This window comes from Protobothrops mucrosquamatus, unplaced genomic scaffold (genome assembly GCF_001527695.2).
Source record: "Protobothrops mucrosquamatus isolate PMUCROS unplaced genomic scaffold, P.Mucros_1.0 scaffold47, whole genome shotgun sequence".
NCBI lineage: Eukaryota > Metazoa > Chordata > Lepidosauria > Squamata > Viperidae > Protobothrops > Protobothrops mucrosquamatus.
In genome coordinates this window covers 2,169,143-2,194,881 of record NW_015386429.1, presented here as the reverse complement: position 1 = coordinate 2,194,881, position 25,739 = coordinate 2,169,143, and the positions used below count along the sequence as shown (strand labels likewise).

Below are 25,739 nucleotides of genomic sequence, written 5' to 3'. Positions count from 1 at the left end.
CATATTGTTTTATGTTTTAAACTGATCTGGGAACATTTAATTCTAAAATGAAGCCTACAGATTAAATTAAATAAATTGATCATGTTTGTCCATATGCAGTTTTTTTTATAATTTAACATCTTCAACAGATACTTCCCTTCTCCAATTGCCTTCTCAATTGGAGTGTTTGACATTGCTTCAATTTTAAAATGTTTCCCCAAACATGTAAAAGTTTATCTTTGTAACATTTTAATTCCAACCATATACAATCCGTCTAATCTAAAAGTTGTACTGATGATCATTCTTAAGCCAACACCTTATAGGCTAGATGGACAATTACAATCTCTCAAATGTCCAAATGTTATCAGCCTTAAAAATACATACAAAATATATAATTTTTAATAATAATGTCTCAGAATTTTTTTTATTGTTTTGGCCTTTTCAGGTCAATTCAGTTGCATTGTTTTTAGATCAATCACTATAGATTGCAGTGAGGGACTTTTTCACGTGTCCATGCTGGTGCTTCATCCGATTGGTTTCATTTTCTTTTGTTCATTGCACTGACAACACTGTTATTACACTTCTGTAAAATTCATGCATATGAAATGAACAAATAAATAGATCAGCAGATCATCTCATTTCACAATGAGAAAACGGAGTAGATGGCCAGCTTTTTCCCCTCTGAGGGGAAATAAAAACCATATCACACTACGTGAGGTAGCTCCGTACCATTCCGACAAATCTGTCGGCAGGGACGGACTACAATTCCCTTCTCTCCTTCTTCTCTCAACCCCCCCCCTCCCATTGCATGCCGGGAACAGAACTGCCCGAGAAGAGAATTGCCAGGGCGGGTTTGGTTCTAATCTACAGCCTCGCAAAATCAGTGAGGAGACTACGAATCCCGGCATACCTCGCTGCTGATACCCATTTCCCCCACTGAAGTGGGAGGGTATTGCCTGTACACGTTACTGTCATGTGAGATGGTGGAAGTCAGAGATTCCTGGTGAGTCTGAGGGAGTGAAAGGAGGAAAGAGAAAGAAAGGCATCGTGCGGCTGCCGGGGACTCTGTCTGAAGTTATAACCGCTCCTAGGCTGCGAGGAAAAGATGAGAAGTCCAAGCTAATGTGGCCTCCCCTTCTTGTTTTCCCCGCAGCGATCCTGTCCTGTTAACTGGTGCGAACGGAAACGAAAGGGTCCCGCCCACTTCTTCCGCGAGCTTGCTGGTTGCAGGTAACTCTTGTTGGCGTCTCTTCCCTGGCCCGCCAATCTAGGGGTGCCAATCAAGTTTCCAAGAAAAACTCCAGGGTCACTTGGCCTGTTCCTCACACGCAAAAATAGGGGCCCCAACTTGGGATGGGGTAGCTCAGCACTGGCCAGTGTTTTGTTTCCAGCACTGGTTACTGAATTAACCCATTGATTAGTTTTGTAGAATTTATTGAACCACAAACTGACCATGCGATCTATATATGCGAATAAGATACAGCAAGGTCAACATAACCAACCTTGGCATTTTGTGCAAATTCCTCTGCTGGGTTTTATCTAATTAAAAATATTACAAGAACTGAGTCCTACTGTGTTTAACAAGTCTTGCTGCGTTGTATGCGTGCATAGGATTGCAGTTTTCCTTTATGTGGAAAATAATTGCTTGACTATCTAATAACTTTTTTCCAGAAATGAGAGAATTGGTTTGTGGACTGTTACTCTGATACACAAAATATTAAAGGCCAAGCATATATTCCTTTTCCTTCTATTTATGAGAATGCAAGTTCTCTAAAACTTTTATTTATAAATCACATTTATAGCTACCTAAGATTGTTATGAGTTGAGCAATCTATAAATGTGATTTATAAACTTTTCCTTGAAACACCTCTGTAAATGTCTAGAACTTTCAGTTTTGAAATGGTGTGCAGAGATCACCAGAATCCTTTCCTTGTATATGCTTAGAACTGAACCTTTGTTGCTTGAATTTGATTGTTAATAAAAGAATAAGGAGAAATATAGAATGAAAAATATCTGACAGCATTTCAGAAAGGAAGGATGCTCTTCATTCATGGAAGTTATCAGGGATAATCAGACCAGATAACATGTTATTTTCTTTGATTTCTAAAACATGGCCAATAGTGATGTACATTTCAAACGAAAGATGCAAGAAACCACACATGTCATCCAACCTGCCTTGCCTACCCTACAAGGTTCCATCCAAAAAAGGTGCCGGAACTCCATTCTGGGCATTCTATGAGAAAAAAAGCCCTGCAAGAAACTGTCTGTTGTTTATGAATGGGCATAGTTAAGCTTTGCAGAATAAATTGTAGGTTGGGATAAGACTCAGTTTCGAATACAGATATACCTCATTTAGTGATGGTCTTGTTTAGTGACTGTTTGCAGTTACAGTGGTGATGAAAAATTAACTTTGCAACCAATCTTCACATTTATGACCTTCGCAAGTCTGTAAAACAAATGAAAGGTGAAGTAAGGTCTTAAACACAGTTGTGATTTCACTTGCAACTGCTTCGCTTAATAATTGAGCTGCCCGGCCCAGTTGTGGTCAAAAACTACCTGTATTTGACAAAAGGATTGGGCAAAGGCTTTCTGCCTTTTCACCTTTGATATGAAGGAAATTAGAATAAGTGAGAATATATGGTAACCAAGAGTGGAATTGAAAGCTAGAGATGTGTGAATATCTAAAGCTTAATTTAAAGAGTTGCTTTAAAGAGTTGCTACCTTGTTGTAAGTACTATCATCTAAATGCTATAACATATGTGTTGTTCTGAAATTTGGTCTTTTAATGAGTTAAGACAATTTAATTGACTCCTGTCCTAATTATTTTTTAAATATTTTAAATCTAACTTTGGTTCTTTTCAGGATGGATTTGATTTAAATCGTTGATTTAAATCACTAGTAAAAAGGCTTGATTTAAATCAACTTGATTTAAATCATAATTTTTAAAGAGCAACTGTCATCTCTGTCCCACAGCGGATTTTCCTCTGACCCGCTGTTGACTCACCGACAGTCCCACTCACTTTAATGGGATGGCTGGTGATAAGGCAGTGACACAAGATGAGTGACGTAACGGGCAGCAGGTGAGTGGATGCCCGCTAACAGGCACTGCCATGATGGATCTGAAATGACAGATGCTCTTTAAATGTAAGGACTCATTCTTGCTGGTAGTTAGAATCTTTAATATTACTATTTGCAAACAAAATGAAGGTTTCCTATTTAGAATAATAAGCTGTCAGGTTAGTAAAACAGTGATATCAGAACTGATTTTAGGTTAATAGGTTAATCACACATAGTTGGAGAACTACTCAAATTCTTTTATTTAATTAAAACACTTAGAGCCTGGTACAGATGCATTTCTCTTCAAACAATCATAGAGTTTGTAGTGTACATAGATTTACAAAACAATGGGATAAAGGAATATTCCTGAACTTTGTTTTATGATTTATCTCAAGGTTACTGTGAAATTGTGTGATTCACGCAGTGCATGTTATCTTAGCTTGCAGAGCTTGGATTGATTAAATGAGTTTACCAAAAATGTAAATATTGCAGAATATACAGCCTCATGCTACATAACTAAGCTCCATTTAATGCTGAATAAACTAAATTATTAATATATCTTAAATAAAAAACTATATTTAGATAGATTTTAATCCAAAAGCATTTTATTAAAATAAATTTGATAAAAATAAAAAAATCTGATTTAAATAAAAAAAATCTGATTTTTGATTTTTTTAAAAAAATAATAATTGATTATTATCCACCCTAGTTTTTAAGTTCCACTGTTACATAGGAAGACTCAGGAGTTACTAAGATGCTTTTTTAGTTTGTATATTCCATATGCTCATCTATGCCTCCTCCTCTGGTTTCTTTTTTATATAATATTTTATTAGTTTTCTAATTTTACAATTAAATATTTAAAAAACAACATGGTGGCTGGGTAGTTAATAATTCAATAACATGCATAAATCTTTAGCACAAATCTCAAGTTACAACATCAAATATTTCCTCTCTTTTTCCCTTAATATCTATTATCTCATATTGAGCTAATATAATTCTTATTGTTATCAACTAAGTAAAACCACCTTTGTTACATTTATCAATAGTTTTTAGCTTATACATACCTTAATTGTGTTTGCATTCAATCCTTATATACTATCAAAATTCTGTTATTGCTTTTTTCCAGGCTTTAATTTCCCCTCAATATTCAAATTAACATTTGGTATATATTCCAAGCTTTAGGCGACCAGAGTTTCCTTTCTCAACTTCTACATTTTTCCCTTTTTATAACAAAATCTAGAATTCTAAATACACATCTTGTCTATTTGCATATAATCTTATTCTATTTTCTAAAAGTTATCTATTTTTCACCATATTAAACCAAAAGTCTATTAATTTTATTACACATCTTACCTATTCAATTATAATGTTACTTTATTTTCTAAAAATTATCTATTTTCCACCATATTCAATCCACTAATCAATAGTATAAAATCCCCTCTACTAGATCAAAACCCTAGTTTCTTTCAGCCTTACTCTGGCTTTTTTCCTTTGCCAACTAACCTTCCATGTCAGTACTTTTGAATCCTCAAACAGTTCTCTCTCTATTATTATATGTATTATTTGAAATAAGAAAGACCATTTAATTGCAGGTTTTTTTGGAAGGACTAGCCCAATTATATTCATTTAATCTCCTCCCTATTACTCCAGTTTCCCACAATTGTCCTGGTAAATTTATCTTCCATTCAATCTGTTCTTCTTTCTTTTCCTCAAATTTCTTCTGATTTATGTAAAAAGTCTTTTCCATTTTCAATGTTGTCACTCTCTTTTCTAATTTTCCCGTTGGCTGGATCTGTTGGTCAGGTGGATCTTCTGTCTTAGTATTTAGTTGTTCTACTTATCCTGTTACTTGCTGCATTGTTAGTTCTTTGGTTGTAGTCAAGATCTGGGTTTGTATATCTAAGCTGCCATCTTGTTCCTTTATATTGCCTCTTATTTTGTTACACACTGAAAGAATGGTTTCGTGTATTGATTTCAGCATAAAAAGGATTTTTTCCTGATCTTCATCCATATTCTCTTGATAATGTATTAAGTTGAAAATTTTAAAATCAAACGTTAAAAATAGTTTTTTGTTTATTATAGCTAGGTGTGGGATGTGTTATAGGTAGTCTTTATAGTGGAAATCGTTTGCCAAGTAAGAATTTATAGTCCAAAGTGTTCCATCATCTTGTATAATAACAGATGCTTCTCATGTAAAGAAATAGGAAAACAATTCCCCACATATAGCTCTGAAAATCAGTAAAGGTTTATCTTCATAGTTCAAACAGGCCAGATATGCCACTCTGCAGTTCCTTCTTTACGGCTGAGTTTTTCACAGGTGGTATCTGACAAGGTCAAAGAGTTTTTTCTAAATTCTAGGCTTCAAGCGAAGTCTTTTTTACTCAATAGCAAGTTATAATACCATACTTCGCCACAAGATGTCACCGATCCATTTAAAATGTTTTAAGTCCCCCATTTTTATAATAGTTTTTCAAAGTTTATTTCTTTTCTTTTTAGATAAAAATCAGCGTATCCAGTAGAAATAGGAATAATAAAACTTTTAAATCCCTAAATTTCAAAAGTATATGCATCCAATTAGATTAAAGTTGTTTTTATAATTGTTTTGTTTCCCCTGAGTAGTCTGTCGCCGCTGCTCTTAGAGGGTGAGGCAGGAATTCCCTTCCCTCTCTCTTCACGGGGAAAAATACTTAGGGCAGCTTTTGCAGGAAAGATATTTAGAGTCTTAAAGAGAAGATCAAATCTCACCCAGTTTCATCCGCATTGCTTTAAAGGTGCTTGGTAGTAATTTTGATTTTGGCTGTCAGCAGCTTAATGACGAGCCATATTACTATGGACGGTCTTTTCTCTGCCGGTTTGGAGAGCTGCCCCGGATCAAGCGGAAGGCCTGCTGCCCTCCCACGATTAAGCAGAGATCCCCTCCTCACTCGTCGCCCCTACAGGGCGACTTTCGACCCTTTCCAGGGTCCCCCAGTGGGATGAAATCGGACGCTTAAGACGGAGTTCGCCTCTATGCATCCTTAGGCGCCGATGGCAAACTGGAAGTCCTCCTCCTTTGGTTTCTAACAGAGTTAGAAACCAAAATGGCAGCCCCATTTCATTGAAACAATGAGAAGAATAACTTTAAAAATAATTAATGTATTATATTTGTTGAAAAAGGTTTGAGGCTGGAGAAAATGGAAAAACTTATTTGAAAGTTAAGTTAAACAATCAGAAATAGATGAACATATTCAAGATTTGATTTACACTCTGGTACTACATAAAGACAAATTATCTTCTAATAAGTTTATATTTTTCTGTAAAAATTTGAAGATACCTGTTCTTCTCCCACCTACCTGTCTGGTACTTGGCCTTCCTGTTACAATGCAAGTTTAAATGTTTCATTATGTAGAATCCTCTTCCTAAAAATGTATTTTCAAATATAACTTTTTGGTTTGTATCTTTTGTCTGAAAGAACCACTTTTAGGTAACTATAATTTTTATAAATGCTCTTCACAAAGTCTGAGTCTTCAACAGCTATCTCAATTAATATCTGAAAGCAAACAATATATCTAAAATTTAAGACAAGAATTGATACTAAACTAAAATTGATGTAACTTATTCAAAGGGGAAAATGTCAGCAACTTCTGTAAATCTCTGCTTGAAACTTTTGGATGAAATGCCTTTATCCAATACTCCAGCTAAAGCTGACTGAAACAGCTCTATTTTTGTTACTTTTGTAATGATACTTTTTAGTGGGGCTAGTTTTTAAGTGGATTTTTTTTGTTGAATAGATATTTTACTTCACTTGTTCTGGTTATATACTTTGCAAATACTTTGCAATACTAAATGTGAAAATGAGATGATAAATAAACATATTATCTTAAAATGAAAATTCAACAGAACATTGACATCCCAAGTTGTGCTCTTTCTTTCCAAAATAGCCATCTTTAAGAAGAAATTTTAGGAAAAAGCAGCTTTTTGGAAAGTTGCTTAGGTTCAGCTACATCTATACTTTAAAAGAATGGCATGGAAGCAAAGAACAGATGAACCTCAGCCCTTTCTAATTCTTCTCCAGTATGTTGGAAGGCCTGCCAAAACAGATGGTAGAAGTGTGAGTAGCAGGAAGGATAGAAGATTAAGAGGAAATTGTGTTGTTCTATGGAAGACAATTCAAACATGATTGGATATAGCCCAATATTTTGTCAGAATTGCAAAAATCCAACAAATGCCATGTACGTATGTATATATGTGCATATTGGATGGTTAACAATGTCATGGTTATTTTTATTTAGCTATCATGGAAGAACTAGCTGAAGATGACATTGATATCCTGAACCATGAAAAAGCAGACAGCAGACAAGATGGACAATTTCCTATTCCAGTGTTTTCAGGAGAAGAATCAGTTGCTTCACATTTTGCCCTTGTCACTGCTTATGAAGATATTAAAAAGCGTCTGAAAGAGACAGAAAGAGAAAATTCTTTCTTAAAGAAAAGAATAAGATTGTTAGAAGAAAAGGCAGGTATTTTTAGCAATATATGCTTTCTTTCAAGATTATATCATTCAACATTATTAATATTAGTAACTATGATTTTTTTTAAAAAAACTAGCTTTTATCTTAAGTAATGTGTAAAGTAATTAAGCACATGTGAAACAGATTCTTTCAGTACTTGGCAGTCATTACCCGATACTTATGGCTGGGTCTAAGGTAATTCACTTGGTTTAACATTAAACAAATATTTGAAAGTGTTTAAATAATAATTAAGCCACATCTTGTAATCTTTTAGCTTCTTGAATCCCATTTGGAAGAAGCAACAGGTTCTGTGGGTCGTGAACAAGTTAACAAGGCTTATCAAGCATATCGGGAATCTTGTATTGAACGAGATAATCTAAAAAGTCAGCTGGATAAAACGGTATGTTTTGGAGTAGCATAAAAGAAAATAAGAATGTTGCATGAACCTCATGTAAAAAAGTATTTTAACATTATGGAGAAAATTAAGTTTGGATCACTGAAGACATTGAATATGATTTAGCAAAAGATACGCACTAACTTCATTTCTATGTATGGGTTTAAAATGAGTGTATATCCTTTTTTAACATCAAAAGAACGATTTAGGAATTCTTATGTGTGGCTTAAATCATTGCTGGATTTTTAAAAATATTGAATTTCTGCATCCACTTTCATTGATATTTTCTCTTTTTCTCAGTGACCCCATTTGTTTCCTAACTGTTCTGTTATTAAATGTCTAAATTTGCTGTTTGAATGAATGAAAGTGAGATGCGCATAAAAGCATAGTTGTCAAAGCTCTAGTAATTCAATACAAATGACTACAGGTAGTTCACGATTTACAACAGTTCAATTAGTGACCGTTTGAAGTTACAATGACACTGAAAAAAGTGATTTATGACAACCATTGCAGCATCCCCATAGTCATGTGATCAAAATGTAGATGTTTGGCATCTGGCTCATATTTATGACAGTTGCAATGTCCTGGGGTCATGTGATCACCTCTTGTCACCTTTTAACAAACAAAGTCAATGGGGAAGTCAGATTCACTTAACAACTATGTTACTAACAACGGCAGTGATTCACTTAACAACTATAGCAAGAAAGATCATAAAATGGGGCAAAACTCACTTAACAAATATCTCATTTAGTTACAGAAATTGTGGTGGTAAGTTGAGGACTACTTTATATATGTTTTTTAAAAATTAAGTGGAGTGCAGAAACTTTGTAGGATGAAAAATAGATTGAATGAAAAGCTCGTGATCAGTTTGGAAAGCATGCCAGCTAGCTGAGTTCAGTTGGATGTATTATTTAATTAACTGATTATTAATTAGCAATTAACAAGATTTTTCTTCTGCTCTCTAAAAGCAAAACAATATTTTCAGGGTGCATAAAAAGTACTCACATGCTATTTTTTTCAACTGGTAGGGCTTTTGAAACAGTAAAAGTAGCACAGTAATTTGGCCAGATCTTTATGAAGTACCAACTGATCTTTAGACTCAGACTTCAACTAGAATAATGATAAAGTCCTGACAATTTCTATATTTTTCAAATTAGATGAAAGAGAATACAGAATATGTGAAAATCTTGAATGAGCAGTTGCAGTCTAAAGAAGTAGAACTCTTACAGCTAAGAACAGAAGTGGAAACTCAACAAGGTGCACTTTGTCTGAGTATATAACAGTATCCATATATGCCAAGTGCTGTGATCTGCAATCTTTTTTTTTAAATAATATATTTTTTATGTAACTAAGGCATTGCTATTTCTGGTGTAGTATAATGTTCAGTAGTGATTAAGGTATTGAAAGGTATTGATTAAGACTTAAGAGGCCCAACTTCAAACATCAGCAATGAAAGCTCACTGGGTGACTGTAACAGGATATAAATCCAACAAATAATAACAAACTATGCATCTTGGAGCAATTTCAGAATGAGAATTTAGTGCAAAATGTTTCTTTTGTTATAAAAACTTAGAAACAAGTCTTAGAATTAGTTCAAGAGTGACATCCTAGCTGGTATGTGCCCATCTCACTGGAGAAAGAATTCTGTAAGCAAGAACCAATTCTAAGTAGGCCCATCCATACATAAAGAATTGGACTTATTCTTTCTGTACCTATGTAAAGATAAGAAAACTTGAGATACTACATCTCTAAGCCACTTTTTTTAGTAATCAAAACAAGGACTTTTGAGTTGAGCCTGGAAATAAATTGGGTTAATTTTACAGTTGGCAACAAGCAAGCAAGATGTTAATCATGATATATCCCAGTTCTGCAACCTTGTGGTTATATTTTGATCTAATTGTAGTTGCTGAATCATCTTTAAAGGCAGATTCACAATTAGGAGCAATATAATTCAGTAATAATCTCAGTGCGGCTCACTGAACTCGTTCTTTCTCATCAGATGAATTGAGGCTAGTACACCTATCCATGCTTCAGAGACAGCTTATTTTTTTATGACAGCCTTGGCTTGGATCAGTGACATCCTAATATTGCAGACTTCTTATTGAGATTTGTGTGGGGGAGTACAATCTTCTCAAGCACAGTATGACTGTTAATTTGATCAAAAGAACCATTTATCATCCTAGCCTTTTTTCTTGGATTGAGATTCTGCTTATTCACCAGGAAAATTCCATTGTTGCATCTTTGCATCACTTAATGCTACCATAACTTTACATGTATCGTGGAAATATACAATTAGGTGATACCAATATGTAGCTGATAAAATTATGAAATATTTCACCCCAATACATTCCATTCTGATTTTGTTGTAGACTATTCCAATGTCTGAACAGGTTATTTTGATCTTGAAACATTTTGCGCTTCTCTACTTTATGATGCCTCACCCCAGATTTTTTGATAGCTTCATCCAGAAATATGTTGACATCAGAAACTCAGAAGAGGACAAATTAAAGTGATTTCAGGCAATGAAGTCACTGTTTACCCAGCACCTTTTCTGAACTTGGCTGTCAAAATAATAATTTAATTAGCTAAGCACATCTCCAGTACCCAATCTAGAGATCCTATGCTGAAGATTATCCCACTTCCAAAAGCTACTAACAGGTCTGGAAATCATACTTTTGTTTTCTTGATTAGAACAGAGCCAGTGCCAGACCTAAATATTAAGAGTGCTTAAAATGGATATAATTCTTGTTTATGCTATAGTATTTGAAGTTTTAGAAGAAACTACTAATGCAAACGCTATGCCTTAGAAACCAAATCTGGCTGATGAAAAGTTTTGTGGAAAAAAAACATTTTTTCAGTAGTAATTATATTTTTATCTCTTAAGGTAGATGGGGTTACTCCCCCTCAAGGAACCATATTTTTTTCTAGACTTAGCTGAAAAATCTTACTGCTGATATAATAATAAAAAACACGCATATCAGTATGCTGATAATACCCAACTTTACATCTTGACTCTTGACTGAGAAAGTGAAGTTGTTGAATACCTGGATGAATGTGGAACGAGCCTGGTATCTACAGGACTCTGCTCCCAGCAGTATTTGAAATTCAGATAACATTATTGCAATCATTAATCAGAAAAGAGAAAAAAGAGACTACAGTATTCAAATACCCAGAACATCCAAAAATAAATAAGGAGGAGTGATACATTAAAAGTATGCTGAAAAGCTTCATTCTTATCCCAGCAATATTTGCCTGTTTGATAAGATCTAGTATGGCAGGCTGTTTATGTGTTGCATCAGTTAGGGATGGCAGTCTTCATGGACCATGGAACCACAGCTACTTAGTTGTTAACTTCCTTTCCATGGAATAATATCTCCCTGACATTCAGATTTGCCTGTTTTACCAAGCCATGGGGATGGTTTGCTCTAATTATTACTTCTAAATGTGAACTGATTTTCTATTTCTTTCAGTTTTATGCTATTACAATATATTGTTTTGATTCACTTGTTTAATCCCAAATATATATTGGGGAGTTGCATGTCACCCAGAATCAGTCAGCTTATTAGAACAGCCTATACGCCCTGTAAAAATAAATGATTAAAATAAATAAAAAAAATTCGTATGATTATCCAGTTGGTATGTTAGTTTCAAGCCTCAACAAATAAAACCCCTTCATTAATACTGAATAACTGTTCCCTTGGATAATTCCGTAGACTTGCTATGTCGGTCTGTTCTTTTTCAAAGTCCCAATTAAAAATTCACTGATTGAGATTGTTATTGAGGATTCAATGATTTTTATATTGTAAAATATATGCACTTTGTTATTAAGTAACATATTCAGGTTTTTTTTTAAATTGAACTGGTAATGTATGGGCAAACTTGAATATTTTGTGTCTATTTAGAGATTAATATCAGAGAACATATACAATTACAGTATATTTCTATGTGAATATTCCTTTGCTAAAGGTTTATTAACACACTCACTTGATGATTGGTCAAAAACTTTACACTTAAAAAGTAAGATTGGATTCAAATTTATCATGTACTCACAAAAAGATATATGAGAAATGAGTTTTAGCTCCATTTTATTATCTAATTTGACTATTCTGACGAAATAAAGGTCTTTTTTTCAGTGATGAAGAGTTTCAATTCTAACCCATCTAACTGGGAAATAGACAGACTGAACAGTGAGCTGAAAATGCACAATTTGGAGCTGGATTTGGAGAAAGAGAGAGAAGAATGCAACTATCTTAGGAAGGAATTGCAAAAATCTGTAAGGAAAATACTTCTGAATTATGATTTCTGTTATGAGGAGGGTACATAAAGGGGTAGCATTAAATGTTGATATGTACAATTTCTGCCTTTGAGTTTAATGGAATCTACATGGCTAGGTTTTGGTAAACTACATGAATGCTTATTGAGACTTCTAATTTTTTGTTTTTCAAAATGTGACTTTTGGTAACATTTCTAAATAATCTCAAAAACAGGCTTTGCCTCTTTATATCTTTAGTTCATTTTAGTGTGTTAGGTAATAAGATGATTACAATTACTATTATTTTGATAGGTCTAAAAATGTACTTTAGTTTACACTTGCCCAGGTGAAATTAGACTGCATATTTTGAGAACTCCACTAGATGGTGATAAAAGCAAGATGCCAAAAGTAGCTTAATAATTGTAGCTTGATAATTCTCTTAGGAAGAAAATATTTTCCATTCTGTTGCCTAAAATTTGCTGAACTATGTAATTAATGACACTTATTTGTGAATCTATTAATTACAGTAGGACTATTCAACTTTTATTCCAGTTGTTTCTCAGAAAATCTAAGTTTCATTTTTAATGTGGGTTTTTGTCATGCTCATCCTTTTCAGTAAACTCTTTAGTTCTAAAATTATCTGTGACTGAAGAACTGGAGTATGACATAAATAGAATCCCAATGATTATATCAAACTAAAATTTAAATCTTAACCTGTATCATAAGCAATCTTGATTGTACAATGACGTTTATTTAAGTTGCTAGTGGAAGTAGTAATTTAGTAGTAAGTAGTATTTTTTCTAAATACTTTGATATTTAAAACCAAGGTTCAACATACATGTTTTAAAATTGATTTAAGTAAGCCAGAGGATTCCAGTTATTGGAAAGGTTAGAAATGAAATAATTTCACTAAGTCATACTGTGATTTTGGGGGGGGGTTAGCTTAACATAATGTGTGATTCTATCCAATTTGACTTAACAGTATGAATGAACTACAAAACTGTTTTCTTGTTCAAGAAATGATTGTTAAAAAAGCCTAGGCTAACATGAAATGTAAATTTAGCCATAGTCTGAAATGGCATGTTTTAATATGACCAAAATAATATGGTCTTATGGAACTGTACTTGGGAACATTTGAATTAGAATTAAAGATATTAACTTGTGCTATAGAAAAAAAATGGAAAGATTTATTTTCTTAAAATATTGTTTTTCTGCAGGAAGAACTATTTTAAAAAAAATGCATAATGAATAATGTGGTCAGGCAAATATCCCTCATGTGGATCTGAAATACAAAAGCATATTTAAAATGGTATGCTTTCAGATAATTCATTAATACTTATGTAGGATAAGAAAACATTACTCAGTTATTATGTCTCAAAATATTTACCAATATTCCAGTAAAAACAATTATTTAAAACATATTATTTTTCTATCTAACTTGAAAAATATTCAGTACACTAGAGTTCATGGGTGTTCAAATGTTTGTTTCTAGAAGTTACTTTCAAATCACTGAATATAACATTGCAATTTTAATTGTGGTTTCCTATTCTCTTTTCCTTATCCAAACAACGTATCTACTGTTCTTAGTCATTGGATGCTTATACAATATGTAATATATAATTAATTTGGCACTGTGAGCTCAATATGCCAAATGGAAGAATCAAATATGATAAATTAATAAATTAAATCCCAATTCATTGAGAATATCCAAAGCCCAGAAGTCTGTCCCTATTACGTGGATTGGATTTGTACACTTACTCTTTTTAAAAAATTCTATTGCATTTATAATTGTTTATAGTATTTATAAGACATTTTTATAGGATTTGTATTCTGAAAGGGAAGTTAAATGCAATTAAAAAAAATCAAAACATTTTATTAACACTAAGCATTTTGGGTATGTCTGGAAAAGGTTTATTTTTTTTCTTTGTACAAGTGAGGCACATCTTTAAAAAGCCAATAGGATCTCTTTGTTTTGGCTTCCTTCCAGGTTGAATCCCAAGGAAGTTTAATAAATGGAGAGTTTATCCAACAGCAAAATATCCATAGGTATGCTTTTATTTATTTTTAATGCATTTCAGCTAAGTCCCTTTGACTAGCTTATTGAAGTCCAAGAAAATTAATTGTTTTGGATAAGAATGATGTCACTCAAGTAATGCATCTCACATTTACATAACACATCGCTGTCTTTGATAATTGGTCAAAAATGCAGAGCAGGCTATATAAGACACTGTACTCTGATACTCAATCATTTATTGGTTTTCAGGTGTTGATTTTGATTTCTGTATGGGACAGAGCAACTTTAAATATTATCTTATCATTAATCCACCTATTCAAATTGGCCAGTTATTAGTTATCTTGTAATAAGTAACTTTTTCTTCTCTCAGAAATTTTGGTAAATTATTATGAAGGATAGGACAGATCTTTCTTCTGAAGGTATGTTTTACTCCATTTTTAAAATTAGCTTTTCTCAGCTTTGGTTTTCTAATACCATGTTTCCCCGAAAATAAGACTTATCCCAAAAATAAGCCCAAACTTGATTTTTACGCATGCGGCTAATATAAGCCTTAGCCCCAACATAAGCCCTAGTTTTGGGGTGAGGCACAAGTGTTAAAATCAAACTAGGGCAAGGTGAGGGGGTGGAGCTGCCCCACGTGCCTGTACACACTTACCTTAGGACTACTGCAGCCAAGCCTCCCACACCCCGAGACCTGTCACGCTGCTGCCCAAGTTCTTCTGTGGCCATTTGCAGCCGCACACTACATAGTGCATTGCACCAGTGCTGCCGCTCCAGCAGAAGGCGTGTGGTTTGTTGCACTGATTACAGTGGTGCCGTGTGGTTTATTGCACTACTACCACTCACATGCACCGCTTGCGTGCACAATGCACCATGCAGCCTCCTGCTATGATCAGCGGCACCGGCGCAATTGGCACCGCACGCCACATGGCTTCTTGCCAAGAGCGATGGCACTGGCACCATGCACCATGCGGCCTCCTGCTGTGAGCGGCAGCACTGGTGCAATCGGCGTGATGAGGCATGCGCCTCCTGCCACAAGCGGTGGCACCAGTGCGATGCACCAGGAGGCATGCAGCCACAAGCATTCGCAGAAGAACTCAGGCAGCGGTGCAACAGGTATCAGAGCGTTGGAGGCCTGACTGCAGCAGTTCTAATGTAAGCGCTTAAGACATCCCCAAAAAAGAAGAACTGGTGCCTCGTAAGAAGCAAAAAAAATATAAGACCAGGTCTTATTTTGGGGGAAATGTGGTATGTTGGGCACATTTCCTTGGGAATTTTGATAATTGCAGTCCAATATTACATGTAAATAACTTGAGAAATATTTATCTAAATAATGTGCAAAATAATTTCTAATGTCTTAACTGTTAGGCTTCCGTAAGTTACTTGGCTCTTTATTCACTGGTGCCATGGGTGCTATTTTGGAATATTGGAATAGATTGATCTAGATTTACATTTAGAATTTAATTGCACCACTTCTTGATTTCACTTGTTAATTCTAAATATGACCAAACTTGCATCTAACACACTGCTGTAAATGAAAAACTGAAGTAGAAGTATTTTTTAATAGATAAACAAGATGTAAGTGTATGTAAGTAGGTATATCATGGGATGAAAATATAGAATTTCAAGCTGAAGAAAAGTATATTTTAGAAAGTTATTAATTAACATCTTCTTCATCTAAGCCAGTGGTGTCAAATTGCTGGCCCATGGGCCGGATGCGTCTTGGTGAAACTGCACCCATCCCATTGCTAGCATTGGAAAAAGTCGTGATACGTCATGACACATCACGTGATGTTGTGAGTTTGACACCCTTGATCTAAGCCAATCTTTTCCTGTGATCTAGCTTTTAGAGCCAGCTTTTTAAAAAGCCCATAATTCAGATAGCAAATAGTAATTGTGTCTATTTGAGACATATTGAAGGAATGTATTTACTTGTATTTAAAATGCTTATCGTTTATGTTTTAGTTAGAAAGTGATTCTCAAGTGATTAAAAAGAGATAATCGCTACTTTTGGCTTTACTGCTGAGACATGTGTCACTTAAAAAAATAACAGTCAACTTTTATATAGATCTTATCATAGCTGGCAATTATACCATCTTCTTAACATCATTACTGCAGGTGGATGTTGCAGCCTTGTTAGAAACATAGTGAATAATGAATCATGAAGCACAGTGTCATGAAAAGGTCACAACTTATGTATTTGTGTGATGACCTCACTGTACATATGTCACTTTGATATCATGAGAGTTTGCTGCTGACACTGGTAATCATGTTAGCTGGAGATAGAGGGCAAATTCTCCTATTGTGTGATGAATGGCTTTTAGGGAAAGGCTAAAGAAATGTGCTTTCTCTTCCTCTTTTTCTGACCTGACAGAATCCTACTTAAGGTGATAGTCCATATGAATAATATGAACAATTGCTCTCATAGATATTACCTCTGCTGAATGACTAAGCTACTTATATAAGATTTTAATATTGAAATTAGAGTGGGGCGTGGAATGATTTTATTCCTTATTTTTGTTTCTGATGGTATATTTTAAAAAAATGTTTTTATTATGAGTTGTCCAAAATCGGGGAATTGGGCAGCATACAAATTTAATAATAAATGTGTTAAAAAAACAGACCCATTAAAATTAGTAAAATATATCTTACACATATGTATAAAGGCAACATTACTCATTCTCTGTTTCAGCAATTATAGTACTGTTTTTGTTTCTGGCAGTTGAAGATATAAGATGCTCCAAAATTTGCAAAAATAATGCATTTTGATGCAGATAAAGCCTAATGTTGCATTTTATTCAACCACTGCCTTTTTCAGAAAGCTGTAGGAAATTGTTTCTTGACAGTAGTTATTTAGCATTAGTAGCTGCTTGTGTAATATTCATTGCAAGATTTTGAATGAATCCACAACAAAAAATTGGCATGGTGACAAAGTAAACCTGTTCTAATGCTAGTGTATTTTTCTAAATAAGGAACATTATGGGGGTAGTTAAGTCCACAATATTGCAGGTTGAGACCAAATAGATATGGAATTCAGTTGCTAGTCCTTTCTTCAAAACATTGTTTACACAGTTTTTTTAGAAGTTAGTGCTATAAATCTAAAAAAAGGCATCAGAAATGTAACCAATGAATTAATATTTTCAGTTCTCACAAATGCATTTTCCTTGTTTTCCACTTGAGGGAGGAATAAGACTTGATTACAAGAAGTTATTTTATTTGTGACTTGCGTCAGAAAAAATGGAAGCGGATGTGTAAAAATATATTTGGTTTCCATTCTATTGCTATCTCATTTAGTTTTTCCCTTAATCTTGGCTATTTAACTATGTTTTTGCTTTTCTCTTCTCTTCACCAAACAAGTATTTGATATGTGATGCTATCAATCCATCATTATTACAGTTTTCTTTTTAAAACATCTTTTCTGTATTAATCTTTTATGCAAATTAGATGTGCACATTTTGTATTGTAAAACCAGCTGTAATTCATATCACCTGTGAAAACAAGTCTACAGCTTTTTTCACACCTAAAGGAACTTGTTTGAAATGTTTGTTTCAGCAAGTATCCTTTGATTTAATATGGATGTCAATATTTAACTGCTAATATTCTTGTAAAATCTTTGTCACTTCTCAGTGATAGGAAAGTATGTGATCAACTATGAATGTTTAATTTTAACATTTTTATACATGTTTGTGTAGATACATATACATTGTGTTGGTTCAAAATAATTAATTTTGATGTGATTAACAAAGTATGTGACATTGCTTTTGTGTATATTAAGAGGTGTTGTTAAAAACAATAAAGGCTTTTTACCTTTCATACAGATGTTAGGTTTACCTTTTGATAAATGGCTGTTTTGTGATTGCAGTGGCACGTATTTTGTTACATTACCCAAACTCTGCTCTTAAATCTGTCTACAGCTTTTGGCCAAAACATTGTCTATTCCTTTAATTTAAAAAAGGTAGATCTTTAAAGTTATAAAAGTTACCAGTTCAGTGCACTAAATGCTACTCTAGTAGGAATTTTTTTGTAAATGAAAAGTATACAGTATTTGCTCTTTGTCTACAAACTGCTTGCTTAATCTGTGTAATCCTTCACATCAACAGAATAGGAGCATGTTTGCCAAAAGTAGTTTCCAGTGATGAGTTGACCAGATGTTTTCTGAGATGCAGAGACTCTTCAGGTGTGATAGGCAGATACGATCATTCCCATTAGAAATACAAGAATTAGTATTCCTTAATTTCTGGATAAGTTAGTGGTTAAAGCAACAGATTAGAAACCAGAAGATTTGAGTTCTTATCTCATTTTAGACATGAAAGCTTGTTGGATAATTTTCAGCCAATCACTTTCTCTAAGACCAACTAATTGTTATTGTAGAAAAATGGGAGGAAGGAGTATGTTCACCACTTTGAATTATTTATAAAAGTAGTAAAGATGAGATAAAAACTTTTTTTTTTCACTCAAAGTAACATTATGGCATTTTCAGGTGTATTTCCATGCTTTAAGAGAAATTATTCCTATTCAGGGATTCAATCAGCTTGGAATGAGAGCCCTCTAATGTTTTTTATTCATCTATGAAGATACTGGAGTTACTGCCTTACAAGAAGGCTAGGAACATAAAAATTAAGCATGTGTGGTTGCATAGCAAGAGATAGGCATTTATGGAGATTGAATCATCCTTCCATAACTGCAATTTAGAATTTAAACTCATAGTCTGTTTTTTCCCATGACCATTGCTATAAACTGCAATACTCTTTTCAGCTAGCCACATTTTTTAATTCTTTTACTAGCTATCTAAACATGCTAGGTCACAATTTTGAGGAAGGACTGTATGATGCGTAAAGCTAGTCAATTTTGGCTCACAGTTATTAGGGAAAGACTAAAAAAATATTTTAAGCATCCTGATGCTTAGTTGAGATGAGAGTAATTAGAAATACATTTGTATATATTTTTTCTAGAGGTTAAGTATTGGACTAGGACAGTGATGGCGAACCTTTTAGAGACCAAGTGCCCAAACTGCAACCCCAAACCCACTTGTTTATTGCAAAGTGCCAGAGCTGTATCAGGATGGTGGTGCCCTTGGGGGGGGGCGGACGGCATGGCCCACTGGGTGGGCGTGGCTGCAGTGGTCACGACAGACTGGGTGAGCGTGGCCGGGGCCAGGGCGGTGGGGGCTAGTCCTTCACCATCTCTGGAACACCCCTGGGGGGCCAATGCCGCTTGCTCGCTCACTTCCTGCCCTGTCGCTTCCAAACACCACATGCTCACTACTCTGGTGAACTCTGTTGGGGCAACAGCGCGCGTGCCCACGGAAAGGGCTCTGTGCCACCTCTAGCATGCGTGCCATAGGTTCGCCACCACTGGACTAGGAACATGAACATGTGACCTGCTTATGTTTGGAAGTCAAGTGGGTGACTTGGGGCCAGTCATTCCCTTCAGCCCTTGCAACAATGCAGTGGCAAACCACTTCTATAAATGGTGCCTAGAAAACTGCATAGACTTATTTATTTAGTCACCAGAAGTCAGATCTGATTCAGTAAAAAAAAAAGAGAGGAGTCTTATATTTTACGGGTCATTCTCAGGATATGAGATCAGTGGTAGGGGGTGGTAAGTAGCAAATTATTTTTTTCTATAATTTTAGAACTAGAGATTGCCCAATGAAGCCATTTGGGATGGTTCAGGATGAGCAAATAAGTGTGGAATGTGTATCTTAAAATGAGATTGTTGAGCGAAGGCGATCAGCGCCAAAGACAGAATTAAAATACATTAAAAAGATGCGGATAAGCACTGGTAGGGAGCCATTATTAATACAGATAGTCTTTGGCTTACAGTGGCAATTGCACCCAAGTTGCTATTGTTTAGTAATTCCGGTAGGCCTGATTGCTGCTGCTAAGTAAGGACCTCATGTGACTTTTGAATTCCTGCTAGCTTCTCCATTGACTTTATTTGTGCAAAGCTGGTTGGAAATTGTGATCATGTAACCATGGCTTGCTACAATGTTGTAATTGTGAGCTGGATACCTGAATTGCAATCATGCGACCATGGGGATGCTGCAGTGACTGGAACTCTTGATGACAAGTCTTAAGTACCATTTGTTCAGCACTGTTGTAATATTGAATGGTCACTGAATAAATATTTATAAACTAAGAAATTACATGAACATTTTTTTGTATTCATATGCTGAAGCTGATTTAATCAGCTGTAACTTTCTCTTCATCTCTTGTCTCACAGCAGTATTTTTGTTGAACCAATTAATCGAAAGTATATTTTGTATAAATTAAGGAGTTAGAACTTACGTCTTTTATAGCAAGCTATTGCAGCTTTCCTTTTGTTCTTTGAATCATTATCTTTTGTTGTGAAAGTTTATCTGTTTTAAACTTTTAAAATGTGTTTTAGTGAACGTGTTCAGCAGGTATACAGGGAACTGAAGAGGGAGATGTCTAATTTGCGTCTGGTGACTGAAGTGCAAGCTGAGATGCTAAAGAAAGTGATTCCATCTACAACTAAGAAAGGCAAGTTTAGGTTTGCACAATCAAAAATCTGAAAGAAAGTGTAGAACAATACTACATCATTTTAAAATGCAGCTTGTTACTACATCTTAACTCAATTGCATCAATTTAGACTGATAAGCCTAATTTTTTATTGTAATTCCAATTTACTTTCTTTCTCTAACTGGTCAACTTCACATATAAATGTATTGCTGATGGGCCTTTCCTTTTATGCTGTATTCTCTTGTCACTTTCCCCCCTCAATAAGATATTAATTGTACAAGGCTGAGGTGTGAGTTGTATTTGACCTTTTATTGCAACTATTTTATATTTTTAAACTCTTCAGTTTTCAAATGTACTTTTACACAAATAATAACTTTTTAAGAATATAAAAAGAAAAATCTATTATGTATTGCATTTTTACTATGGTAATTTGTTAATCTTAAGCTTCATTTTATAGACAATATTTCTACAGAGAAAGTGTGATTCCAAGCTTATTTTTAAATGGAAAATTCTTGACTGCTCAGGAATTTTTTTGTATCCTCAAAATCCTTAAGTCACAATCTTTTTTCCAACATTGAAAAGCACTTGAATACAAATTGTCATCTGTTTTTGTGTGAATGGAAGCCAAATCAAATATGTATGTTTAATTGGTCCATGCTGATGTGGTCATAAGGTGAAAATGAAAGTTGCACTTAAAATTGAATTTAAGGAAATGTACAGGGCAAAAACCAATCTATTGCCTGTGTTATCTCATATACTTTGTTGAGAGATTCTCTCTGAGGCTGCTTGTTTTAAGGAAGCACAGGGCTAAGCGTTAAAAGTTTGGGGTGGGAAAGAGTTAGCTCATGTTACTCCCCTGGTGTGTTAAAAGTTAAAAAGGCCATCGCTGCTGGATTAGCCCATATAGTACAGGTTGAGTAAGAATAAATATGAGAGCCAATCAAAGGAAGAACAAGCTTCCTACAGTCTTATAGCAGCAAGAGATAAATCTGCAATTAGAGGAACAGATATTTGGTAGATACTGTTAATAGCATGTGAACTGTATTAAGTGTAAATGATTCACATACTTGATTCTTTCCACAGGGCCATCCTATACCTCTGTTCAGTGTGTTGAAGATCTTGAAAGGGACGCTAACAACCTCCACTTAGATGCTTCTGGAGCAATATGCAAAAAAAGATTACTTCAAACAAGTGATGATGTTTTCAGTAATCTTGCATCTTCCTCACCATGTACTAATGAGAAATTTAGCTCTGTATGTGACTCTCCATTTCTGGAACATAACTCGTATGGAAAAAATTCTCTGGAAGATAATTCTTGGGTATTTCCAAGCCCTCCAAAACCTAGTGAAACAGTATTTTGGGAAATGAAAAACAGAGTGACTCACTTAAACTTTCCAGGAAACAACTTGGATCAGTATAACCAAAACTGCTTGCATAAGAGCCAAGAACAGTAGGAGGAACTTGAAAGTAGTCCTGAATATGGTCTTGTATTTGTTAATAGAAAATAAGTAATGGGGAGGAGTATAATGAACTTTCAAGTTGGATGAGATTTTCCCTGTTATCTAAACTTGAAAAACAATGAATTCAAAAGAATATGGTGAATGATCTGTTATATCCTCAATATTCTGATTGCACATTGGCAGATTTCTAAAATATTAAATTGTGGAATAAAACAGAAGCAACGTGGTATGAATAATATTGCTCCAAAGTACGTTACATTCAAACATTTTGACAGATACGAGAAGGACTTAGTTTTTGGATAAGTTCTGATTTAAGCTCAGGTAATTAATATATTCAATTCTGAAGCAGTCTCTGTTTTTTTTATTAATAGATGATATGCGGAAAAGGAGCAAATGAATTGTGTAGAAATTATTTTCATTCCTCTTTTTCAATTTATCAACTTATCCTTGTTACCCTATAATGAAAAAAATGGAAATAGTGTAAAATGGAAAAGTTTCTAAATGCTGCAGTAAAATATTTCATCACTTCACAAATAATATCATGTACTTATTGCTTCCTGTATTGAGGATTTCCTGTCCAAAATGCAATAATTGTTTTGAGGTGAAATATCCAGGCTCCTTAATACAGCATGGAAGAACTGTAACATTCCAAATAATGTAATCTTTCTGTGATTTCACATTTCTGATATTCTATACTGAAGAAGATGCATTGAAATAATTTTACATCCTTTCTATCTCATTTTATTAGCAGTAAATCTCAGTTGAATTCTTAAACCCTCAAATCAGTAGAGATGTTTTTATTAGCATATCATTGGTTAGATCTTCAACAGTAGTTTTATGTATCTGGTATTTAAGATGCAGAGGGGGGGGGGGGAAGGATCTAACAATATAATGATGGACCAGCTGCAAGTTTTGTTTACTTCATTGCTCAAATCTCATCTGGTCATTTCCACATGTACAAATTCATGTATACTGCCAGTTCCCATTTGTTTCTGAATGTGTATTTGAAACACGAATAGAGAAAAGTAAAATCTATAGTGGAAGAAATAATTGTATGTTTCTGAAAGATAAAAACTTCCCATATGGTTGTGCAGATGAGCAGCACGACCATATCAGCGTTATCTTCCCTTCCCTTTCTTTGCATTGCATTTTGTATAATTCAGTACTGATGCTTTCTTCCTTGTCATTACTAAAGAGAATATAGTCTGTGGAGGGAAATGAAAGTGTGGAGTTTTTTTCCTGTATTAATGAATGGCATACCTAAATAATGTTCATCAGATTTTTTTAAAGTCTCGTCTTGTTCACATATCCTACCTTGTCTGTGATTAATAGAAATGGTGTCAGATGCAGGAATTTATTTTGACCAATGAACATAACTGACTCAAGGGAGTACAATCCTCCTGTAGAGTAATAGAACAAGCCCCAATATGCATATAATAAATCTAAGCCACTGACCTCAGCTGATAGAACCAACTACCTGTGTAATAACAAAGTAGCAGCAACCATTTCTCATGTGGCTGCCTAGCTCTGATGTTTTCAGGACTGCTTTTTTGGATTACAGATCCTTGAATAGGTTACCATTATTCAACATGCCAAGCTGCTTCATGTTTTTAACAATGCATTGAGGATACAGCCATGTTTTTAAATAAGTTATTTTTGTTTGAAACAATTGTGTGCAAATTGGTAGAAACCTTTTTTTTAAAAAAAATTGAATGCTCTGAGCTGTATATTCACCTATACTAATTAGAATCCTAAATTAGAGCAAATTCTGATGCTGGCCAAATTCTGTAAATGAGTAGAAAACAAATCCTGGAATAGATTTCATTGTTATAATTAGGAATGTATAAACTTCCTTCAGTTTAGGAATATAGCATTCTCTTTCCCTTTCAAATCAAGATATTCTTGGGGTAGAAGGGCTTTAAGTTGATTCTAACATTTGATTATTTGATTTATATATTTAAAATAACATAATCTTACTTAAAATTTATATTTTTAAAGAGATCAAAGTAGAATACATTAGAAAAGGAAGTGGGGGAAAAAGCAAATATAACTCCAGTACTAAATATCAGAGACTGGGTGAACCATTTCTAATCAGGGCTGTTGTGTTTTATGAGCTGCTCTGATATACTGAAATAATGTTTTAATCTCTTAAACTCCTTGAAGCAGAAACCTTGAAAGCCTATATTAATGTATTTTCTTAAATGATGGTTAATTCTAGATGGCTAATTCATAGAAAATAAACATTTTTTTTGATCTGAGAAATAGTCACTTTTTGATTCTTGCTACCATCGTTAAAAACTGAGTTCAAAGTCATGAAGGGGTGTGTATGATGAAGCATTCATGAAATTATGAATCTGAAGTGCTTTTAGGTAGATTTAATCAGAGTTTGCTTCTTAAATCTATTATTCTTACTCGTGCTAATGAAAAGAATACGTTTTCTTTCAAGTTTCATGCAAATAGCACCATTTAAAAACTATTTTGAGCTGCCAATATGCTCTTGGAATGAGAGTTTCTAATGTTTCTGCCATAAGCAATAATTGGAATTAAAGATCAGCTACTCCCTTATTTTTTATTCCGTAGCTACAAAGGTAGGTTGGGGATACACTGTGTTAAATGTTACAACCCAAATTGCAGAACATTTATTTTAAAAATTGTTAAAAATTGTTGTATGAAACAACAGGATAGCTCTTTCAGGTCTTCTACTAAAAATCTACTTAGAACATCATATGATATGATCTAAAACAGCGGTCCTAACTTTTCCAGCTTGGTGGACTGATGGATGGGGGGAGAGGGGATAGTTCCATGTGAGCAGCAAGCGCACATGAGCATGTGCAACTCCATTTGCACTTACGAGGGTGAGCTTCATTCACAAGCACAAACACCCACTGCTCACACAAATGGAGCTTCATGCATGAGCATGAGCACCCACCGCTTGTGCAAATGGAGCTGTGGGTGTGCTTGCACACCCACTTGCACAGCCTGGTTTGATCACAACGCAGCCTGATAGTGGAATGTGGCCCAAGATTGGAGACTCCTGATCTAAATGAATGCATTAGCATTAAAAGGAGACCAGAATTTTTTCCTTGTTTTTAAAGCTCAATTTTCTGTAAGCTGTCTAATTTTTTTTATTGATAGCCTGCTGATGCTTAATTGCATGAAATTATAGCAGAACTCTGGGGCTAACAGACTGCACATGCACATCAAAACGTTCAGCAGGTCAATCAAAGATTAGCACTCTGTATCTTCAGCAAATGCACATGCATGTGTATACACACCCAAAACTGCTTGCAAAGTAAACTGCAGTACAATATTCATAGAATCTACCCAATCATTCATGGACTTTCCCATAGCAAAATTCAGAGAAAGGCAATTTTCCAGGCAGACTTTTGTCTGACCATGTGTTTAAATATTCTTTCAACACTTCACTGCCATATTCATCCTGGCTAAAACTGATATCAACGGGGACTTGACTTACCTCTGTTGGACTGGTTAGAAAAGTGTGAAAAAAGCAGCCAAATCAGAAATCATAAAAGCCTAACCGTAGGACTCAGAATGGGATTGTGTTTTGTTTTTCATGGACACCAAATTCAAAGCAGTAGTTAAGAGAG

General features: G+C 34.5%; 1 protein-coding gene across 1 annotated transcript; it reads left to right on the top strand.

Moving 5' to 3' along the window:
• Positions 1-948: 948 nt before the first annotated feature.
• Positions 949-24,368, top strand: AZI2 (5-azacytidine induced 2). Its single transcript, XM_015811712.1, has 9 exons — positions 949-982; positions 1,133-1,209; positions 7,308-7,531; positions 7,801-7,926; positions 9,078-9,177; positions 12,054-12,193; positions 14,160-14,218; positions 20,577-20,692; positions 21,755-24,368. The coding sequence occupies exons 1-9, from the start codon at positions 960-962 to the stop codon at positions 22,123-22,125; spliced, it is 1,236 nt and encodes a 411-aa protein (XP_015667198.1). The 5' UTR covers positions 949-959; the 3' UTR covers positions 22,126-24,368.
• Positions 24,369-25,739: the final 1,371 nt, after the last annotated feature.